The sequence below is a fragment of the Perognathus longimembris genome, chromosome 6, assembly GCF_023159225.1.
Source record: "Perognathus longimembris pacificus isolate PPM17 chromosome 6, ASM2315922v1, whole genome shotgun sequence".
Lineage (NCBI taxonomy): Eukaryota > Metazoa > Chordata > Mammalia > Rodentia > Heteromyidae > Perognathus > Perognathus longimembris.
In genome coordinates this window covers 71,462,936-71,483,574 of record NC_063166.1, presented here as the reverse complement: position 1 = coordinate 71,483,574, position 20,639 = coordinate 71,462,936, and the positions used below count along the sequence as shown (strand labels likewise).

The window sequence follows — 20,639 nt, the reverse complement described above, 5'->3', positions numbered from 1 at the left end:
AGAGGAGAAAAAAAGAGGAGAGAAGAAAAAAGGAAGAGAGGAAGAAAAGAGGAAGGGGGAGGACTTATAGTGGGATTATATAGGGGAAGGCAGGGAGGCGGGACCACAGCGCATGCAGAAGTGACCTCAGGGCCTGGGGAACTGCTCACTGTTTAAAGGTGGCATGGTTCAGGAAGTGACCTCAGCGGATGAGGAAGTGACCTCAGAGTCTGGGGTGCTTTGCTAACACACAGTCAGGTGATGCCTGGTTTCAGGCAGGTCATTTCTGGCAAGGGCGCATGTGCTATCTTTCACGAAGAGGAAGGCAGGAGGGGGCTGATCCCCTGGGCTTTGGCACCAGACCTGAGGCACAAGGCTTCGACAGTGGAGACCAGAGCCGGGTCTGGGCCTCTTCTCCTCATGCCAAGGTGCCCAGTATCTGGCAGACAGGAAGCTCATGCCAAGGTGCCCAGTATCCGGCAGACAGGAGGCTCAGTGAGTATACTCTGAACCCCTGAACCCCACTATGGCTAAACAAGCCCTTGTTCACCTATGACCCAGTACTGTTATTCCAACAATCCCAGGATGTGGCCACTATGACTGTCATCCTTACCTTTCAGACAGGGGCCAGGAGGGAAGAAGCCACCTGGACCCGGCCACATGGGTGTAGCCTCAGCTCCTTCTCATATTTTCCCACAGGAATGGAAGAGCACACAGGAAGCAGAGCTGAGCTCACCCTGCTACTTGCTTGGTGACAACACACTGTCCCATCTTGAAGCCCATCTCTGTCACATTCAGAGTAAATGGGCATATTCACGGTGAATTATTTGCTAGCTAGCAGCTCTATCCATCTGCTCATTAAGGAAATTAAAGGGAAAAAAAAATCAAATGAGCCTTCTGACTCCCAGCCCCTGGGGGCCTCCCCACATAACTTAGAAATGACTCTTTATGAAGTCTGATCAAAGCCTCATTGTTCAGTAATTAGAAATCCTGGCCTCTCCCTCCAGGCCTGGGGCTCATAAACAACAGTTGGATGAGGTTTTTATTTGGGTCAGAGCAGAGCCCTGGTTGGATCCACTCCCTCCTGGCCTCGGTGAAGGAAGCAGCAGCAGGCCCCACTTCTGCTTTTGGCTTTGGGGGTCTGCAGCAGACAAGCAGAGGAGCAGCAGATGTGGCAGCGAGGGCCTTCAGCATCGGGGAGCTGGCTGAGCAGCATGAGCAGGCCCTGGCTCCCCGCGAAGCCCCCACCATAGTGGCCCGCGAGAGGGGACCGTGGCCAAGGTCCACTTTTGGAGGTCACAATTTGCGGGGGGGGGGGGCTGACCAGACAGAGTCCCCTGAGTTCCCTGAGTCCGAATGGGGGTGAGGTTCAGCAAGAACACCTGCGATTCCTTCATCAAATCATTCCATAAATATTTATTAAGGACCCACTAAGAGCTAGCGCTCTGCTAGAGATGGAGGGGGTCACACGGGGGATAAAAAATACAGCACCCGACACTGGGCACTGGTGGCTCACGCCTGTAATCCCAGCTTCTCAGGAGGCTGAGATCTGAACCAGTCCAGACAGGAAAGTCCATGCGGTGCTTAGCTCCACTTAACTACTAAAAAGCTGGAAGTAGAGCTATGGCTGGAGCGGTAGAGTGCCAACCTTGAGCAAAAAAAAGCTAACAGATAGTGCTTGGGCCCTAGGTGCAAGTCCCAGTATTGGTACACACGCATACAACAAAAAGTATAGTGCCTGATTTTAGCAACTTCACAGGTCAGTTCAGAGAAGTTCCTTTCTGGAGGAGAAGGTGGAGTCCTGGGCCAGGGTGGTGAGAGGTGGGCAAACTCAATGAAGAAGAGGAGGAGGGCAGAGTTCCTCAGAGCCAGGAACAGAAATGCCCTTGTCTTCTGAGATGCTCTGAGATGTGCCACCCAGCTGGGGATGAAACAGGCCCATCATCCAGCAGTGGCCTCCGACACCTGCTTTTCTTCTGATTCTCAAACTCGTGTGTATTGGACATTGGCACCCAAGAACAGAAAGTCCTAGAAGAAAAGAGACGGGATGGGATGGTGAGGAATACACTCTAAGCCGGGGCACTCCTATGATCCTAGCCCTTGGGAGGCCGAGGCTGGAGGATCACGAATTTGAGGCTAGCCTGGACTATACAATGAGACTCTGTTTCAAATGAAAAGAGCATTCTCTGTTCCAGAAAGATGTGCTTCGGTGTGAAGGCAGCTTCCCCTCCCCTCCATCCTGGCAAAGCACAGCCGCCGCCAGCTGCCTTCTCCCAGGTAGACATCCAGCTGGCGGCTCCCACGCAGGCCTCTTCAATGTCTCCAGTGCCACCCAAGTTCTCCCTTCTTGGCAACCCCCATGAAATCATGAGCTTCTGGGGTTCATCTTAAGTCTGCATCATCTGGGGCCGGGGTGGGGGGGTGGGGGGAACGAAGTTCAAGTTTTCCTAGGGTGGCCTCCCCAGGCCTTTGCCTCCATCACAGAGACATAGTGGACCTCAAAATTTTATCGAATATGATCATACCGTGAATCTTCTAACCGCTTCCTGGGTGCCAACATTGGGCTAGAAACTTTCCTACTTGCCTCCTAACTTTCGTTAACAATGGTGGGAGATCTGGGCTATACCCCATTTTGAGAGGAGAAAATGGGGGGTAGGGAAACTGTGTGCAAACACCTGACCCCATATCTAACCACTCAGCCGTAGCAGAGTGTTAAGTATCTGAAGGCCCCAAAGGGCCTTACACATTTGTTTTCCAAATCTAACAGTTGGTCAGTATTTGCACTGTCCCCAGCCACTTCTGCCTCCTTCATTCCTATTCATAGCTATCATTTTCTGACATGAGCCCTGGACCAGCCCAACAGGGTCTCGGTGCCTCTGCCCCCACCAGCCTAGCCATATCACCCTGGAGATGCTGTCTAGAAACATAATTTAAAACTTGGGGCACGGGTGGGTTACAAAGGGCATAGTCAGAACAGTCGTCAGTTGTTAGGACAGTGAAAACTTAGCCATAATTATTGGCTAATTGCAAGAAAACTGCAGGAGGGACCCCCTCCCCCATACAGCTAACTAGCAGTTAGCTATCTAGAGTGCACCCAAGGACTAAGCCCAATGGGTAATGTAAGTTAAAAAAAAAATAAAAAGGGGCTGGGGATATGGCCTAGTGGCAAGAGTGCTTGTCTCATATACATGAGGCCCTGGGTTCAATTCCCCAGCACCACATATACAGAAAATGGCCAGAAGTGGCACTGTGGCTCAAGTGGCAGAGTGCTAGCCTTGAGCAAAAAGAAGCCAGGGACAGTGCTCAGGCCCTGAGTCCAAGCCCCAGGACTGGCAAAAAATAAAAATTAAAATAAAAAGGAAAGAAATGAGTACTAAGCTGGGTGCTTTTGGCTCACGCCTATAATCCTAGCTACTCAGGAGGCTGAGATCTGAGGATTGAGGTGTGAAGCCAGCCTGGGCAGGAAAAGTCTGTGAGACTCATGTCTCCAATTAACTAACAAAAAAGGCAGTGGAGCTGTAACTCAAGTGGGCTCAAGTGGTAGCAGTAAAGTGATAAAGGTAATCTGTTGCTATGCTAGCTTTCAACAACAAAGTATTGCTAATACTGTTCTGTAGTGTTCAATATAAAACTTTTCTGAAGCTGGCCCATGCTGTAAATTTATGTGGATTGTATTCACCCAACTTGCTTTGAACTTGTTTTGCTCTGCATTGATCACACTTGTAATCTCCCCTGGAGAGTTTCATCTTGTTTTGACACCTAGTTGCTAGATGGTCTCCAGTGAAGATCAAGATGCCCTAACTTGTTTTGATTGACACCTCTTGGAAGTAACACGCCTCCATTGTTAAGCTAAAGGGAAAATTCCTGTCATTTTGGGGTATATAAGCAGCCCTCTGAGATGGCCCAGGACTGGCACACGTTCAATAAAATCTTTCTTAAAATTTTAATCTGAGTGTCTATTGCCTGTCGATCCATGGACCCCAGAACAGTAGGTACACTAAACATGTATAATATAGCTCTTCTGCTTAAGAGTTAAGAAGAAATTACTAACATTCTAACACTTATCAACAGTGTTCAGAACCTGACCCATTAATAAATGTAGAATTTGAGGTACTTGGTTTCTTTTTGTTTATTTTGTGCTGGTCCTGGGGCTTGAACTCAGGGCCTGGGTGCTGTCCCTGAGCTTTTTTTACTCAAGGCTAGAGTTCTACCACTTTGAGCTACAGCCCCACTTCTGGTTTTCTGGTAGTTCGTTGGAGATAAGAGTCTCATGGACTTTCCTGCTTGGGCTGGCTTTGAATGATGATCCTCAGACCTCAGCCTCATGAGTATCTAGGATTACAGGCATGAACCACTGGTGCCTGGTTTGAGGTATTTTTTGGGGGGTGGGGTGGGGTGGGGGCCAGTCCTGGGCCTTGGACTCAGGGCCTGAGCACTGTCCCTGGCTTCTTTTTGCTCAAGGCTAGCACTCTGCCATTTGAGCCACAGCGCCACTTCTGGCCGTTTTCTATATATGTGGTACTGGGGAATTGAACCCAAGGCTTCATATATACGAGGCAAGTACTCTTGCCAGTAGGCCATATTCCCAGCCCGAGGTATTTTTAAATGAGCTGTTTTTGAGGTTCCCTCAGAGACCTCCTGGTGGAGTCTCAAGTTGCATTAGGTACTTCCTGTTTTAAGAGGGGATGGCTTTTCCACGTGAGGCCAGCCCTGGAGCCCTGGAGTGTGCTGCTCCAGTCAGGCATTCCCAGTGTCTGGGCCCCACCCCACTGAGTGGTGGCCCTCAGGCCTGGCTAGCTAAGCAGCTTCCCTGAGCTCCCGAGACCCGATTACCTTGTGGATCTGGAGAATGAGGTCGTAGAGCTGGATACGGTGTAGCAGAGGCAGGGGGAAGCCTTTGGCCAACTTATCTGCAGGGGGACAACGTCATTGAGCATTTATAAATACAGACAAGTTTTCCCCAAGAATCTTGCTTTCGACAAAACCCCGGGCAAGTATGTTGCTGCTGAGCAATCGCCAAAGGTATTTGAGGTTGACACGGTTAGCATTCCCATTACACAGGTAAGGAAAAGGGACATACAAATGGCCAAGTCCCCCTGTCCATAGCTAGGAAGTAACAGAACTGAGATTCAAACCTTGGCAGCTTGTCTTTTCCTTCCCTTTCCACCCTCCCTTTCTCCCTTCTTTCCTCCCTTCCTCCCACTCTTGCTGGCCTTGAACTCTCATTCCTTTCTGCTTTTGCCTCTGGAAGTGCTGGATGGTATGACAGAAGTACACCACCATGCCCAACAACGCTCTATTTGGGGGGGGCAAGGAGTTGGGACTCCTGCGAAATGTGAACTCAACCAGCTCTGCCTTGTGCCCTCTCCACTGACCTGGCCGGTGAATTTCCACTTCACCCTCACAGAGTGGTGCTGTGCCTTAAAGAGCTGTCCCGGCCTCCAACCCTCACTAGTGCCCAGGAGGGATGTGGGGTCACCGGCAAAGCCTGAACAAAATGCAGTCTAAAATAATCAAGGTAGCCAGAGAGACTTCATTTGACCAGAGGTCAGTTAAGGTTAGAATGTTTTAGCCAAATCTTTGTGAGATGCTTCACTGCCTTGCTTGATAATCGTGCTTAATAATGGTCAACCCCGGCCACAAAGGGAGCATATTGGAATATGTTTCTCATAAATGTGGTCAACTCTTAACAAAGTTCTGTTACGAGGTAAAAGCCAATTCCTGATGTGACCTAAGATAGTCTCCCCTCGCCTCAGTGACAAAACGCAGACTAAATGAGTCAAGGACCCGAATTTCAGGAAACGCATTAACAACCCCTTTCTTGTGGTAACTCCCCTAGCAACAGCAAATCAGCAGATAATACTTGAAATGCCAGATGTTCTGCCAGGCAATTAAGATAATTGATAACTGGACAAACAACCCTGCAGTTTGGCATGTACACCCTTGCAGCTCAGAGCCAATCATTTTACTTTTTTTTTTTTTTTTTGGCCAGTCCTGGGCCTTGGACTCAGGGCCTGAGCACTGTCCCTGGCTTCTTCCCGCTCAAGGCTAGCACTCCGCCACTTGAGCCACAGCGCCACCTCTGGCCGTTTTCTGTATATGTGGTGCTGGGGAATCGAACCTAGGGCTATATCCCCAGCCCCAGAGCCAATCATTTTAGAAAGGATTAACCCCTTGAGCTGACCAATCACCTTTACTAGGTTTGTTCCCGCCACTGGCCACACTAATCATTTAAAAAATTGTTTTATGATTTAACCATGGTGTGATATGATTTGCTGAGCAATACTATGTATAGAGTGTTCCTGAAAACCCTATAAAATCCCTGTGAACAGAGGAGTCCAGGCTCTCGATTCTGACCTGCTGCATGGGTGACGGTTGTGAGCCCAGGCTCGAGCTTGCAATAGACTCTCGTGTGCTTACAGCAGACTTAGCTCCTTGGTGGTCTTTTGGGGACCCCGAATTCTGGGCATAGCACCACAAACCCCTGGCCCTCCCGCGTCTCTCAAGCGTTCAGGATATTCTGGTCCCAGCCCCGAGTCCAGCTCCCCCTCCTTCCCCACAGGAACGGTGTCACCCTCTGAGAGCAGGGGGAAATCCCTGGTGGTTCTTACCGTTGACCTGAGGGTACAGGGTGTTGAGAAGGTAGTAGTTGAGGAGCGCTTCTAACAGCTCCACCTGGTGGACGAATGAAGAAGTGTCATGTGAGCATGGGGTCACTCTGTCCCCCAAGACAGTCCCCCAGCCACCCCAGAGCTGGGGTGGTTCTGCACGCTGACAGGGCAAAGGCTTAACTACATTCTGATGCCATTTTATAAGTTAAAACTATCTTAAGGGCCGGGAATGTAGCGGTAAAGTGCTTGTCTAGCATGCATGAAGCCCTGGGTTTGATTCCTTAATAACATAAACAGGAAAAGCTGGAAGTGGCACTATGGCTCAAATGGTAGAGTGCTAGCCTTGGGCAAAAAGCAGCTCATGGACAGTGCTCAGGCCCCGAGTCCAAGCCCCAGGACAGGCAAAACAAAAACAAAACAAAACACGCCCCCACCCCCACCCCCCACTATTTTGTGCCCTGTGCTGGTGGCTAACAACTATAGTCTTAGTGACTCAAGAAGCTGAGATCTAATGATCTTGGCTCAAAATCAGCCTGGGAAGAAAAGTCTGTAAGACTTTTGTTTTTGGTGGTGGTGGTTAATTGGAAATAAGTGTCTCACAGACTTTCCTGCGGGGGCTGGCTTTGAACCATGATCCTCACATCTCAGCCTCTTGAGTAGCTAGGATGACAGGCGTGAGCCACTGGCTCCCCGCTTTCCAACAGACATCTTAATTTCGTTTTATGCGGGGAGTTAACGCTATCTTGGTTCTATATCTTGTGTTCCTGAGCATTCTTCCATGTCTCTAGGGGAGAGAGCTGCTTTTCTCCTTGCCTAGCTCCTATTCTCTGTGCAGTTGCAACTGCTTAGTGTAAGGTCTGTCCTGGGAAGGCTCCAGAGCAGACCTGACACTTAGGAAACACCCTCATTAAGTACCAACAAGAGTGACTTACATTGAACATTCCAACTCTGGATTCTTTCAGTTCTACTTGTACCCTATGACCAAACAGAAAATCACAGAGTGAGCACTGTGGCTACAGGAAGCCTAAGCCGTGGGGGTGGGGGTGGGGCAGAAAGGAGGAGGTACTGGCTTGAGACAGATGGGGTAAGGGTATGGCCCAAAAGATGGAGTAACAACAACACAAGTTGATACAGCTGACTTCAAAAGAAAAAAAATACAGTATCCATGAATTACTTTGAAATTTGTGGGGCAGGACTGATGGGACAGAATCACTGAGCCAATTGTGATGGTGTCTGTTTCCTTCTCAAATGGTGGTTTCCGCTCCCCTCTATTTTGACAAGAATTGTACCTCCCCTCCCACCCCCAGCTAGGAGTGGCGCCTAGCTAAGCGTCTACATAGCAGGAGGGCTGACTTACTTTCCTGGGTTCAGGAACCCTGTGACCTTGTTGCTGTTGAAGGTCATCATGGCGGATATATTAGTGGCCTAGAAATACCGGTAGAAAAGCAACAAGTTGAAATGGCGGCAGCTGTTGCGTGGGGTTGATGTCCAGTGGTGTGCTAGCTACCAACAAACAGCTCGGCGAGTTAAGACAGGAAATTTTCCCACTGGACTGCAGACTCCTGGAGCGCTTGCTGTAGATGGTCAATAAATGTTCCAACTTGGACTTGAACATTTTTACTCGAAACTGCTGCCTACGACTGCAGTTAAACGTTGAGCAGACAAGGGGGAGGAGGCTGAACTTAATTCATCCCTGGAGAGCTCTCAGAAAGATCATCGCTAGCTATCTCAGGGCCAAGATTTGGCTCTAGGCATAGAAATAAATCCAATTTTATTTAAAACTACGTGAACAATGAGACAATTTTGCTATCCACAACAGCGCTACTGAATTGCTGATCTGCTACCAAAGAGGGACTAGCTCTACAGAGATGGAGCTTGGTGAATGACAAACGTAAAATAAGACAGCCCCAAGTTCTCCAGCCAGACACCCAAAGGACTCAGAAACTTTTCCTTATCAAACAGGGTTCATCAAGAAGAAGAAGAAGAAAAACACTTTCAATATTTAATGTAGAGGGAATTAATGAAGGGAATTATTTATACAAGTGATGGGATTTTGAAAAGCCATGAAGGAATTGGTAAGTAGATCAGGGGTTAGCAGAGCCAGGAGGTTGTGTGTACCCCTAGGAATAGTGGAACAAAGGATGGAGATTTTAACAATCGCCAGTGGACTACCCCCAGAGGAGAAAAACCACCTTTTCAGCTTCTTTCTTGTTCCCACCCTTCCTTCTTCTGACAGAGCCTCCCATTGGCTGATGAAGCTGAAGCCAGACTGCAAGGTACTCTGGGATGTGTAGTCTTCAAAGGTCCAGCTATAGATATCCAGCAGAGCCAACAGGACAAAACCCCACATTCCTGCTTCCACTGACTCAGAGGGAGGTACATGCAGGAAAGAAAAAAGAAATCTGAAAAGAGGAGGAGGCGGAGGGGGGGAGGAGGAGGAGGGAAGGAAGGATAGAAGGAAAGAAAGAAAGGAAACACAATAGCAAGAGATAAAGCAGATCTAGGAGCAAGAGCAATCAAGGAGGAAAAGGGAGCAGCATTTGCAAAGCCTCCAAGCCTTACCACTGCAAGTCGGAACACAGGCTCCTGGACAGAGCTGGGCAGCAGCACGAAGGCCTGGATGTCCATCTGGGGTGCCAAGGACAAATTCCCAGGACTGAAGTTGAGGAGTGGAGCAGCGATCACCGTCCCTTGGAGCTCCAAGTTCATGTTGGGGTACAACCTCCCTATCTGGGTGGGGGTGGTAGTAGCAGAATTAGACAATGATGTGAAGAGAAGATGATAGGGAGTCTCGTAGAGCTAAGAATACTTTTTTTTAGTTGATTATATTGTTCACTAAATACTCACAGGACATCTGTCTATGGGGACAGAATCTGAATCAGTTTTCAGGGCTGCGTTGTATTTCTCAGTGCATGATACTATAACCATACTGGGAAGAAAGTGGTCTCAAGCTTTTGCCAGTAGGAGACTCGCTCTTCTACCCTGTCCTCTCAGCTATTATTTTTGGGAAGGCATTCCTGGGGACAGAATCACTGGGTCAAAAGACAGGGAGTTGTTTGTGTGTGTCAGGGTGTATGTGGTGCGGGGATGGGGGGAGGGGGTGCGGGAGGACCTAGGGCTTGAACTCAGGGCCTGGTTGACTGCTCTGGGGCTTGAATGCTCTCCTTTGGCTTTTGTGCTGAAGACTATTCCTCTGCAACTTGGGCCACAGCTCCACCCCTAGCCTTGTTTGGGTGGTTAACAGGACATAATCTCAGCCTCCTGAGTAGCTAGGATGACAGGTGTGAGCCACTGGCAAAACAAAAGTTGAAAGTATCCCCGAAAGTGTCCCCGAGTGAGTGTATGAGACATGGTGGGGTGTGGGTAGGAAGGCTCTGGCTTCAACTGCCTGCCGGGGCTTGCCAGGAACCCCCAAACCTGCAGCTCCCTGGCCTTTCCCATGGATCTCCCTGCTGACCTCTGACCCTGGTCACGCGGAGAGGAGTGCAGAGGATTCAAAGGGAAGCCAGGAAGGCTGGGGGCTCAGCCGGCCCCGCCACAGCGCACGCGGGGTCCCTTACCCGGGGGGCGAAAGTTCGGAAGGACTTGGTGGTCAGCCGGATGGTCGAGTCCGACGGGATCTGTAACAAAGAGGCACAAAGAGGAGGTCTAAAGGGACGCGTGGGGGATGGCAGAGACTACAGCCGCTCCCTGCAAGGTGAGCCGGCAACAGGAGATGAGGTACCTGCTCGTGTGAACACACCCTGAGTCCCCAGGGCTGGTGTGCGGTCCGTGTGACTAGGTGAGGCTCGGTGAGGCGTGTGCTCCACGCTCAGGGCCTCTGGGGCTGAGGTGTGCGGTCCCACGGGCTGAGCTATGGCTCTGTCTGTGACACCGGGTGACAACAGGACAAAGCCACCCGTGCGCCCAGAGCGTCCCAGAATACATTGAGATTATGCAAGGAACCACTGCCTACACCCCAAAATGCTGAGGAAATTGAAGATGTAGAGTGGATACGAGTCACTACCCATCGGCTATGGTTTCTGCTGGAGAGAAGTGACCTGGAGCTGTGAACTAAACCATGTGCCCTTTTCACTTTGACTACAGGGATGCTCCTAGATTCTTTTTTATTCATTAAAAAAAGTCTATTTATGGGTCCAGCTATTCGGTCTCTGTCCCCCTTTCTACATAACTTTGTGCATTTACCCGGGTATGGATAATCTTGCCTTCTTCACTAGAACATTTTCAGTAAATTTCCACAAATCATTCAGATTTCTAGAAAGCATGAGTTAGAACAATAGGTCTAAACTGAATTGCCAGTGGCTCATACTTGTCATCCCAGCTACTCAGGAGACTGAGACCTGAGGATCAAGGCTCAAGGTCAGCACTAAACTGGGACATAACCAGCAAAAATAAAAGGCTAGAGGCCTGGGAATGTGGCTTAGCGGTAGAGCGCTTGCCTCGTATACACGAAGCCCTGGGTTTGATTCCTCAGCACCACATATATAGAAAAAGCGGGAAGTGGGGCTGTGGCTCAAGTGGTAGAGTGCTAGCCTTGAGCAAAAAGAAGCCAGGGACAGTGCTCAGGTTCAGAGTCCAAGCCTCAGGACTGGCAAAACAAAAACAAGGCTGGAGGTGTGGCTCAAGAGGTAGAGCTAAAAAAAAAAACAAAACCAAGAGGTAGAGCTCATCTAAGCAAACTGGGGGTGCTGAATGGAATCCTTAGTACTGCCACCACCACTGCGGCTATTCACAGGTAGAGACTAACAGAAAAGCAAAATGTAGCTATGTAAACGGCAGTGTCTTCAGGAGTTGTTATAAAGGAGAAAGAACTTGGGTTTTGAGCTTTCTGGCCGCCAAATTAATAAAGGGAAGTTGGGCCAACTTGTCCCCCACCCCCACCCCGGTGCCGTTCTTTCAGTGTGAACAGAACAGTCTCACAGAGTGAGGGAGAGCCCCCGTCCTGCTTCCCTCCTCACCATGTCATCTGTAATGAAGAAGCTCAGGTACCCTGCCTGCTGATAAACGTGGCTGGCGATGTTGAAGACATGACCAGAGATGGCAAAGTAGACCATTTGCTGGTTATCCTCGGGAAGGCTCATGACTGGAACGGGAGCAGCCACCTTGGAGCGATTGTGGAGATCGAAGATTTCACCCTGGAGAGAGAAGACAGATCCCATCAGACTTTTCACAGCCTGGAGTCACCCGGGCAGCGACTCCAGCAGAGACTGCCCTGTGCAATCCACTGTTACTCCGGGCCAGGATGGGTTTAGGAAACTCCCAGGATGCACTATCCAGTCCCCCCTGAGAGCACCCCTACTGCAGCAGGAAGAGGGGAAGGGTGGGTGGCTCCCCATGGCTCCACATTGCCCCACCTCTGGCACAGCAAGAACAAGAATGGCTGGGGAGGCAGGGGCAGATCTGGTGTTAGGAGGGTGGGTGGCCCCAGGGGCTGGTCTCAGTCTGAGGGAACTCTGCGGGGTGGCCGGGCTCCCCTTGCTGCAAGGCCTCACCTTAAACATCAAGTCCAGTGCCTGGGCCGTGGCCTGAGGGGGCCCCACGAGACTGTAGTCGATGCCTGCCAGGCTGTCAATCTTGGCAGTGACTGTAAAGCAGACAGACATAGGATGATGGACCAGGCCCTGCCTAGGCACATGGAGAAGAGAAGAAGCTTCTGGCTGATACTCACATCTGGGGCTTCCCCTAGAGCCCCGCCCCACCTGCCTGGCCCAGTCCCAGCCCCAGCCCCAGAAGAGGTGAAGGCATGGGTTCAGACTCTCCCTAAAGCCATGGAGAGCAAGGGTGCTGTGTCCCTTGGCCTGAGACTTGGGCGAACCAGCACTAGCATCAGAGAATCCCAGACAATCCTCAGGCACTGTCTTTCTGTGTTTCTCATGGGTGCAAAGAACCAAGGACCCACTCTAGACAGTCACACTAGAATGGTGTGATCAAAACCAGCTTGCCCCTGTCATCATGACGACGTGGGAGGTGTAGATCAGAAAGATGAGGGCTGGGAATATGGCCTAGTGGCAAGAGTGCTTGCCTTGTATACATGAAGCAATGGGTTCGATTCCCCAGCACCACATATGTAGAAAACAGCCAGAAGTGGCACTGTGGCTCAAGTGGCAGAGTGCTAGCCTTGAGCAGAAATAGGCCAGGGACAGTGCTCAGGCCCTGAGTCCAAGCCCAGGACTGGCAAAAAAAAAAAAAAAAAGAAAGAAAAGAAAGATGAAAATTTGAGGCCACCCTGGCAAAAATTTAGTGGGACCCTCTGTCACCACCCCCCATCTCAATCAATAAAAGCTGGGTGCAGTGGTATACTCCTATCATCCCAGCCATGACAGGAAGAATAAACGGGAGGATCACAGTCTAGGCACATGCTCAGGCAAAAAAAAGGAAGGTCCTATCTAAAAAATACCAAGAGAAAAATGGGCTAGAGGTGTGGCTCAGTGGTAGAAAACCTGTATCTGCAAGCGCAACGCCTGGTGTTCAAATCCCAGCACTTCAAAAAGTTCTAAAAAAAATGACTTCATTTGACGTAGGCTGACCTAGAAGTTTCCCTAAGCTACAGAGGCTTTAAAGGAAGTGAGTGTACAATAATGTGTGTCTTGTGTACACTAATGGATATGCACCACAATTACGTACATGCCGATATTAACACAAACAAGGATGCGTACAAGAGCTTCTGTTCCCATACTGACACACAGAGAAAATACCTTAAACATCTTAAATACACCCCCACATCAAGGCCACCTGCTGGAAGAAAAACTGAGGCACAAAGCGCTTGTAAATTGTCCTTTTCTACACTTCCATCCCCTTTATGTTTGAGAGACAGACTGTCTTATGGAACCAAACAGAAATGGAATCCCAGGGGTCGGCGGAGCACCAGTTACCTGGCAGGGTTTGGAGATAAGGCTGCAGGTCCGAGGCCACTGATTTCTGGACCATTTCACAAACCTGATGAACAGAGAGAGAGAGGCAGGGCTGAGCGGCTTCCCCTGCGTTGGGCCAGCCCTGGGTTGGCGCTGTAGAAACATGATTTCCAAGTCTGCTTGGTGATTGTGGATTCCCCAAACAGCTCTAGGAGCTTGTCACAGGCCAGGCACAAGAAGACAAAATGATTAAAAAGCATGTGGATGCCCTGTGGTCCCCAAGAGAACCAAATGGACAGCTCAGGTGCCCCCCCCCACAAAGTCAAGCATCTGAGCAAGGTAGAAGGCGTGGGCTGGGGAGGCCCCCCCAAAAGATGGTGGGTTAGAGAGACCCCCATAAAAGATGCTTTCTAAGCCGGTGCTGGTGGCTTGCTCCTGTCATCCTAGCTACTCAGGAGGCTGAGATCTGGGGATCCCAGTTTGAAGCCAGCCCAGGTAAGAAAGTCCGTGAGAATCTCATCTCCAATGAACCACCAGAAAACTGCAAGTGGAGCTGCGGCTCAAGTGGTAGAGTGCTAGCCTTAAGCAAAAAAACAAAAAAGAGTTAAAGGACAGCACCCAGGCCCTGAGTTCAAGCCCTAGGATCATCACAAAAAAGGAATAACTGTACAATAATACGTTCTGCAGCATTTTCTCAAAACAGTAATGATCCCAGGTGCTGTGATAATTGTTGCACTTAACTGCAATGCCTTATTATTGTTACATAATACTATTACTAACCACTGCTCTCCTCATCGTCCACAGGGGGATATAAGGCAGCACCCGGGGTGCTGGAGCAGGAGGGCTTGCATTTCTCCAGTTCATTTAGATCTTAGAACCCCAGAATCAGAGAGGAAGCAGTGAGGGTTGGGGGTTGGGGGTGGTAGGGCTGTGTCTGTTATTCCTGCTTCAACCACCAGGGGGCACACAAAGACAAACCAAAGGTTGGGGGGGGGGGGGAGAGAGAGAGACAGAGAGAGAGAGAGAGAGACAGAGAGACAGAGAGACAGAGACAGACAGAGACAGACAGAGACAGAGACAGAGAGAGAAGAGAGACAGAGACAGACAGAGACAGAGATACAGAGACAGAGACAGACAGAGACAGACAGAGACAGAGACAGAGAAAGATCGTTCCTCGTGTCCCTTTCTCCCTCCCTTTCCACACAGTCCTATAGACACAGCTCCCCAAGGTGGGGGTGAGAGTGTAGAGGAACTGGACATGAACTGGCTACCTTCTTGCGTTAGCCAAAGTGTACCAAGTCTGGACATTTCACAATACTTTTGAACAGGGAACTCTGACCCCGTGGTCCCTTCCCCTCCCCTGCTCCCTGCACAGGCTTGCCCGGCTCCACCACGCCTGTCTCCTAGGGCAGCTGAGTGATGGCTGCTTTTGGCCTTGGGGACCAAGGGCAGTGTGGGGAAGTGAGCAAGGCCAAGTGTGCAAAGCTGAGTGTGCAGACTGAGGTCTCTTTTCACCTCCTCCCCCCCACCCCTGTTCTGCCTTTGTTTTACCCATGGGTGGGCAAGCAGCCAACACCTTCTGTAACTAGATGGATGTGGAGTCCAGAAACCTGAGTGTGGCCCTGAGCTTGGCCACACTCCAGCTCTGTGACTCCAGGAAGTGGCTTGTCACCTCCGGACTGTGGACCCCAGTGTGTCCAAAGCAGCCACCATCATCTGTCTAGAGCCAGGGGCCGGTGAGGACAGCCACCTGGCCACGCTTGGTCTAGCCTGGCCTGACAGAGCCACGGACATCCTCCCCCTCCTCCTCTTTTGTTCCAGTACTGGATCTTGAACTCAGGGCCTGGGTACCATCCCTGAGCTTTTTCACTCAAGGTTGGTGCTCTACCCCTTGAACCACAGCTCCACTTCCAGCTTTATTTTTTTTGCTGGTTAATTAGAGATAAGAGCCTCACAAACTTTCCTGCCCCAGGCTGGCTTTGAACCGAGATCCTCAGATCTCAGCCTCCTGAATAGCCAGGATTATAGGTGTGAGCTACCTGTACCCAACTAGCCTTGCACTTCTTACCTTGTCTTCCAGCACCTTTCGGAACCTGGACTCGATCTGGTTGTGGAAGAGTTTCAGGAGCCACCTAGCAGGGGGCAGAGTAGAGCCACGGTGGACAGTCTGCCACTGGACAGGGGGATGGTGGGGGAGGGGGCACCCCATCCGGCACCCTACTGGGCCCAGTGTTGCAGCACAAGGTTCCCTCTGGGCTCGGAGCAGCTGACTCCCAGCTACTCCCCTCCCCCATCAAGTTCAGAGGACTTGGGGGAGGGGCTGGAGAGTCCACATTTTTCAAATCAAGGATGCAGAGGTGTCATGAATTGACCACTTTTTTTTTTTTTTAACACGCTCTCCTTCAGCCAAAAGCCAACTTTGATTCATTGGACGAAAGTCCCCTAAAGTTGACTTATCCTGTGTAAGCGGCACACCCACTCTCTTGCTTAAATTTGCCCCTGTTGGTGTGTACAGGATCTCCGAGGGGTTACCTCCGTGTGTGCGTGCGTGGGTGTGCGTGCGCGCATGCGTGGAGTGCCTCCTGTTCCAGAACTGGCGGGGAGTAAGGGGGCCTGCAGAGCTATGGTGGGGGGCACAGGCTGCACTGGGGGTCAGGCTGAGGGTCTCCCAATGATGACTTACCCGAGACCTCCAGATATGTCCACGTCAACATCAGAGATGTGGCTGCTGCAGTGGGAGGCAGTGACCGTGAGCCTCCCCGAGGGGTCAGTGCCCAGGAGAAGGTCGACAGAGATGGTAAGGCCCCGGACGTGAAGGTCAAAGGAGCCCTGGATCTTCCTGGGGGAGGCCAGGCAGGCAGCGTGAGGTGAGCCCTCCCCCCTCCCCTCTGCCATCATGGGGAAGAGACCAGAACTCCACTCTCATCTCAACAAACCAAGCCAGGTGCTCGTGGCTCACACCTGTCATCCTAGCTACTCAGGAGGTTGAGATAGGAGGATCGTGGTTCAAAGCCAGCCCAGGCAGGAAAGTCTTTCAGACTCTTCTGCTAATCACCAGAAAACCAGTAGACAGCACCCAGGCCCTGAGTTCAAGTCCCATAACTGGGGGGAAAACCCCCAAACAAACAAACAAACAAAAAAACCCAAAGGCAGAGCTAAACAAAGATAAAAGATTAAAGAACTAAAAGAGAGCTCAGGGCCAGTCAGGGATAGTCAGATTCACATCCCGCCAGTCATACAAACTCCAGTGAACAAAAGTTCAGTAAAATAAAATAGACAAAAAATATAACAGTAAAGGGGCTGGGGATATGGCCTAGTGGCAAGAGAGCTTGCCTCGTATATATGAGGCCCTGGGTTCGATTCCCCAGCACCACATATACAGAAAACGGCCAGGGGCTGGGGATATGGCCTAGTGGCAAGAGAGCTTGCCTCGTGTACATGAGGCCCTGGGTTCAATTCCCCAGCACCACATATACAGAAAACGGCCAGAAGTGGTGCTGTGGCTCAAGTGGCAGAGTGCTAGCCTTGAGCAAAAGGAAGCCAGGGACAGTGCTCAGGCCCTGAGTCCAAGGCCCAGGACTGGCCAAAAAAAGAAAACCCCGAGAAAACAAAACCGAGTGCCAGCGGCTCACACTTAGAATTCTAGCTTCTCAAGAGGATCACAGTTTGTGGTCAGCCCAGGGAGAAAAGTCTGTGAGGCTCCATCTCCAGGCGAGCACTTTACCACTAGGCCATATTCCTAGCCCAGGCTCCATCTCCAGTTAGCCAGCAAGGAACCAATGCAGGGGAAGGCAGCGTGGAACCGGCTGCCCTTGTGCTTTGGGCTGACCTGTGTTCTTCCCGCAACTTGTGTGTGTGGGCCCTTGGCCCTAGTACCCAGAATGCAACTGTGTTGAAGAAGTGACTCAGAATAGAGGTCAGGAGGCTGGGTCCTCACCCAGCCCCACCGGGGGCTTTCAAACTTGGGGGGCACACTCACGTTTAGGACCAGGGGAAAGGCAGGAGAGGACACAGTGCCCAGGAGAGAAGCCGGGATCCCCTACATCTTGACCCTGGCCACAGTGTGTGTTTGCTATGGCAGTCCTGGCAATTTCCTTGAGGCTCAGAGACTCACCCACAGTGCTGGATCATGTCCCCAAGGGCAGAGGAAGATGGGGTGCCTCCACTGAGCTGAGTACTGGGTCTCAGCTGTCTTCCTGTCCCTTGGATCCCCAGCAGGCTTTCCCCTACCAGGGAAGTGGGTCACGGGGGACTGAACTTGGGGCCTGAGTGCTGTCCCTGAGCTTTTTTCTCCTTAAGGCTAGTGCTCTATCACTTTGAGACACAAGCGCCATTTCCAGTTTTCTGGCAACTCATTGAAGATAAGCTTTTCCTGGACTTTCGTGCCTGGGGTAGCTTTGAACTGTGATCCTCAGATCTCAGCCTCCTGAGCAGCTAGGATTACAGGCGAGTCACCGGTGCCCCACTCAGGTAGACTCTTTCCTCCTTTCTCACCTTCCCTTCCCTAGGAGGTCTGCGATCTCACTTAGTTCCATGAACCCCGGGCTGCTTTCTGAACTTGCCACCTTTCTGATAAGCTAGGAATAAATACTTTGTAACCAGAAAGAAAAGGGGTGGAGGCCAAGGTCAAGGCCCCAGGACCAGCCAGCGGGGCAGACTTACAGGAAAGATTTTTTCACCTTCCACTGGCCTTGGACGCCGATGGAGGAATCGGAGATGGAGAGACTCAGGCCCTGGCCGGGGAGGGGCTTCAGGGTGGAGCTGGGCAGCTCACAGCTGTGGATCGCCAGTCTGGGAATACAGATGTGGAGGGAGGCCTCAGGCCCAGGCCTGCACCCCGCAGCTCCAGGGCCCCTGCTCCCTTCTCTGGGACCTCTGTGGGATCTGCTTCAGTCGCCACCTGGCTCCTCAGGCACAAGCCACTCTGGCCCAGCTGTGACCATGAAAGGGGGTCAGAGGCTGTAGGTCTCATTGCCTTCCTCCTTCCACTGTCCATTATTCAAAAAGCATTTCATGTCCCCCCCCTTTTTTTTAAAGGCTCAAGCTACTTATATCTAGTGGTTCCCTTAAGATAGCAAAGGTGCCACCTCTGCTAGGAAGCCTTCTCTGATTTTTCCCACCTAGAAAACACGGCATTAATGATTGAGCTAGTGTAGTTCAAGTTTCAGACCTATCTTTCCTTCCGGGCTATTTCCGGTTTGACCAGGTTGGCTCCTGGATTGTCATTCAGAAGGGAGGAAGCAGTAACAATCCCCCTCCTGGCCTCGTACAGAGGAGGAAACTGAGGCTCAGGTCACAGACACAACTAGGTCCTTGCTGACCTTCACTGGATGATGAAAGCAGGAGCCGGGTGCCCTCCTGCTGTCTGTCCAAAGGATCCTGACCCAGTCCCCGGACCCTGCCTGGCTTGCCAGGTTCCCCCCCCCGCCCCCGCCCCCGCCCCCGCCTCCTGGTCCTGGTCACCTGTGGAAGTTGTAGCTCCCTCGGCCCACGTGACGGATTTTGAAGTCTCCAGTGAAGTCCGGCAGGGTGATCTTGTGCAGGTCTCTCTGCAGAGCCAGCAGTCCCTCCTTGGCCGCTGCGAAGGGAAGGACAGAAGTCAGTCCGGCCTGCCTGCTCCCCTCTACTGCTCTAACCTCTCCAGGGCTCCCATGTGCCCTGGGTACAGACGTCACTTCTGGTCTCAGCATTGATTGCAGCTGCAGGCCTGGGTGCCCCTCGGCCTGCTTTGTGTTCCTGTAACAGATAGACTGTCTTTATGAGCCCCACCAGGGGTGGAGGAGAGCTGTGGGCTTGGGTGTGTGGCCTTGGCTTCTGTTCTCTCTGCATTGGGCCTGGGTAGAAGAAACTGGAAGTATCTGGGGAGCTAGAATCCGGGCTTTTGGCAATGGGGAGAGGAGCAAACTCCTCTCTGGGGCCTGGTACACAGGAAACACACAGAGAAGGGCTCACGCCATTCAGAACCCGGGGCAGGACCGGGATGGCCAACTTTGGATGATGGGTTATACGATCGTGGGTGCAGGTGCAGGTGTATGGTGGGAAAGGGACGGGAGGCAAGTATTCTGGATCTACTAGGGTTTGGATATAGACAGCAGGCAGCAGGCCCTATTGCTGTCTAGGCCTGTCTGGAAATCCCATAGCCCTACTGACCTACCTGAGAAATATTATTGCTTTCATCTAGAAAAGTAGCAGAAGTTCCACACGTGTATCCTATTTGGGGGCAGAAATACATCACCCTTCCCTTTCCTTATCCCTTGGGCAGGATGGTTGAGAGGCTACGCTTCCACATCCAGCTTTTTGCTATTTATTTATTTATTCCTGAGCACTGTCCCTGGCTTCTTTTTGCTCAAGGCTAGCACTCTGCCTCTTGAGCCACAGCGCCACTTCTGGCGTTTTCTGTTTATGTGGTGCTGAGGAATCGAACCCAGGACTCCATGCACGCTAGGCAAGCACTCTACCACTAAGCCACATTCTCAGCCCCCAGCTTTTTGCTATTTAATTGGTGCTAAGAGTCTCTTGAATTTGTCTTCTCAGGCTGGCTTTGAACCTCGATCTTCAGGTTTCAACCTGAGGAGCTAGGATTACAGGCATGAACTGACTGTACCAGGCTAATAGTTCAAAATCTTTGGTAAGCTCACATGGGCCCCATGCAGACCCAGATATGGCAGGCCCAGCACAGCAGGCTCTGCCTGGTCCCCTGGGCCTCCCCTGCCCTCTGACTTCTGGCTTTAAAGTGTCTTTTCAAGCTCCACCCCCATGCCCTGGGTGGCACTGATGTGGTAACACAACCACTGCCGGCTGCTTACTCCTCCTCACCTCAGCTGTCCCCTCCCTCCCGGGCTCCCCGAAACCACCATCTACTCCTGGGGGATCCCAGCTCCCGCCAGCAATGCATGAGTCACATGGCTGGGGGTCCTGTCCAGCATCATGGGGGAGGGTTGAGGGGATCTCGCTGTGCCTATGGGTGCCCAGAGCAGCCTGGGGCCAGACCTGCAGGTCCGGCCACCCCGCAAGGCGTCTTACCATACTCCAGACCCTTGCTGGTGATCCTGGCCACCAGGCCGGGGTTGGCACTCAGAGTCCCAGGGGTGACAGCCAGCAGCAGCCCCAGCAGAATGGGTGGCAGGGCGTCCGCGGAGGCCCCCATCCTGGACTGTCAGGGCACTGGGCAGAAGCTGTCCTGTCGTGGGCTGGACCT

The 20,639-nt window shown here is 51.5% G+C and overlaps 1 protein-coding gene across 1 annotated transcript; it reads right to left on the bottom strand.

Annotated features, from left to right (window-relative positions):
• Nucleotides 1-1,338: 1,338 nt before the first annotated feature.
• Nucleotides 1,339-20,620, bottom strand: LOC125353471 (lipopolysaccharide binding protein). The gene is made up of 15 exons (XM_048349178.1): nt 20,465-20,620; nt 18,905-19,019; nt 18,104-18,232; nt 16,125-16,280; nt 15,510-15,573; nt 13,463-13,526; nt 12,083-12,174; nt 11,549-11,725; nt 10,151-10,210; nt 9,153-9,320; nt 7,948-8,015; nt 7,523-7,565; nt 6,591-6,654; nt 4,813-4,889; nt 1,339-2,007 (listed from the first exon to the last, which is right to left on the bottom strand). The coding sequence occupies exons 1-15, from the start codon at nt 20,586-20,588 to the stop codon at nt 1,963-1,965; spliced, it is 1,446 nt and encodes a 481-aa protein (XP_048205135.1). The 5' UTR covers nt 20,589-20,620; the 3' UTR covers nt 1,339-1,962.
• Nucleotides 20,621-20,639: the final 19 nt, after the last annotated feature.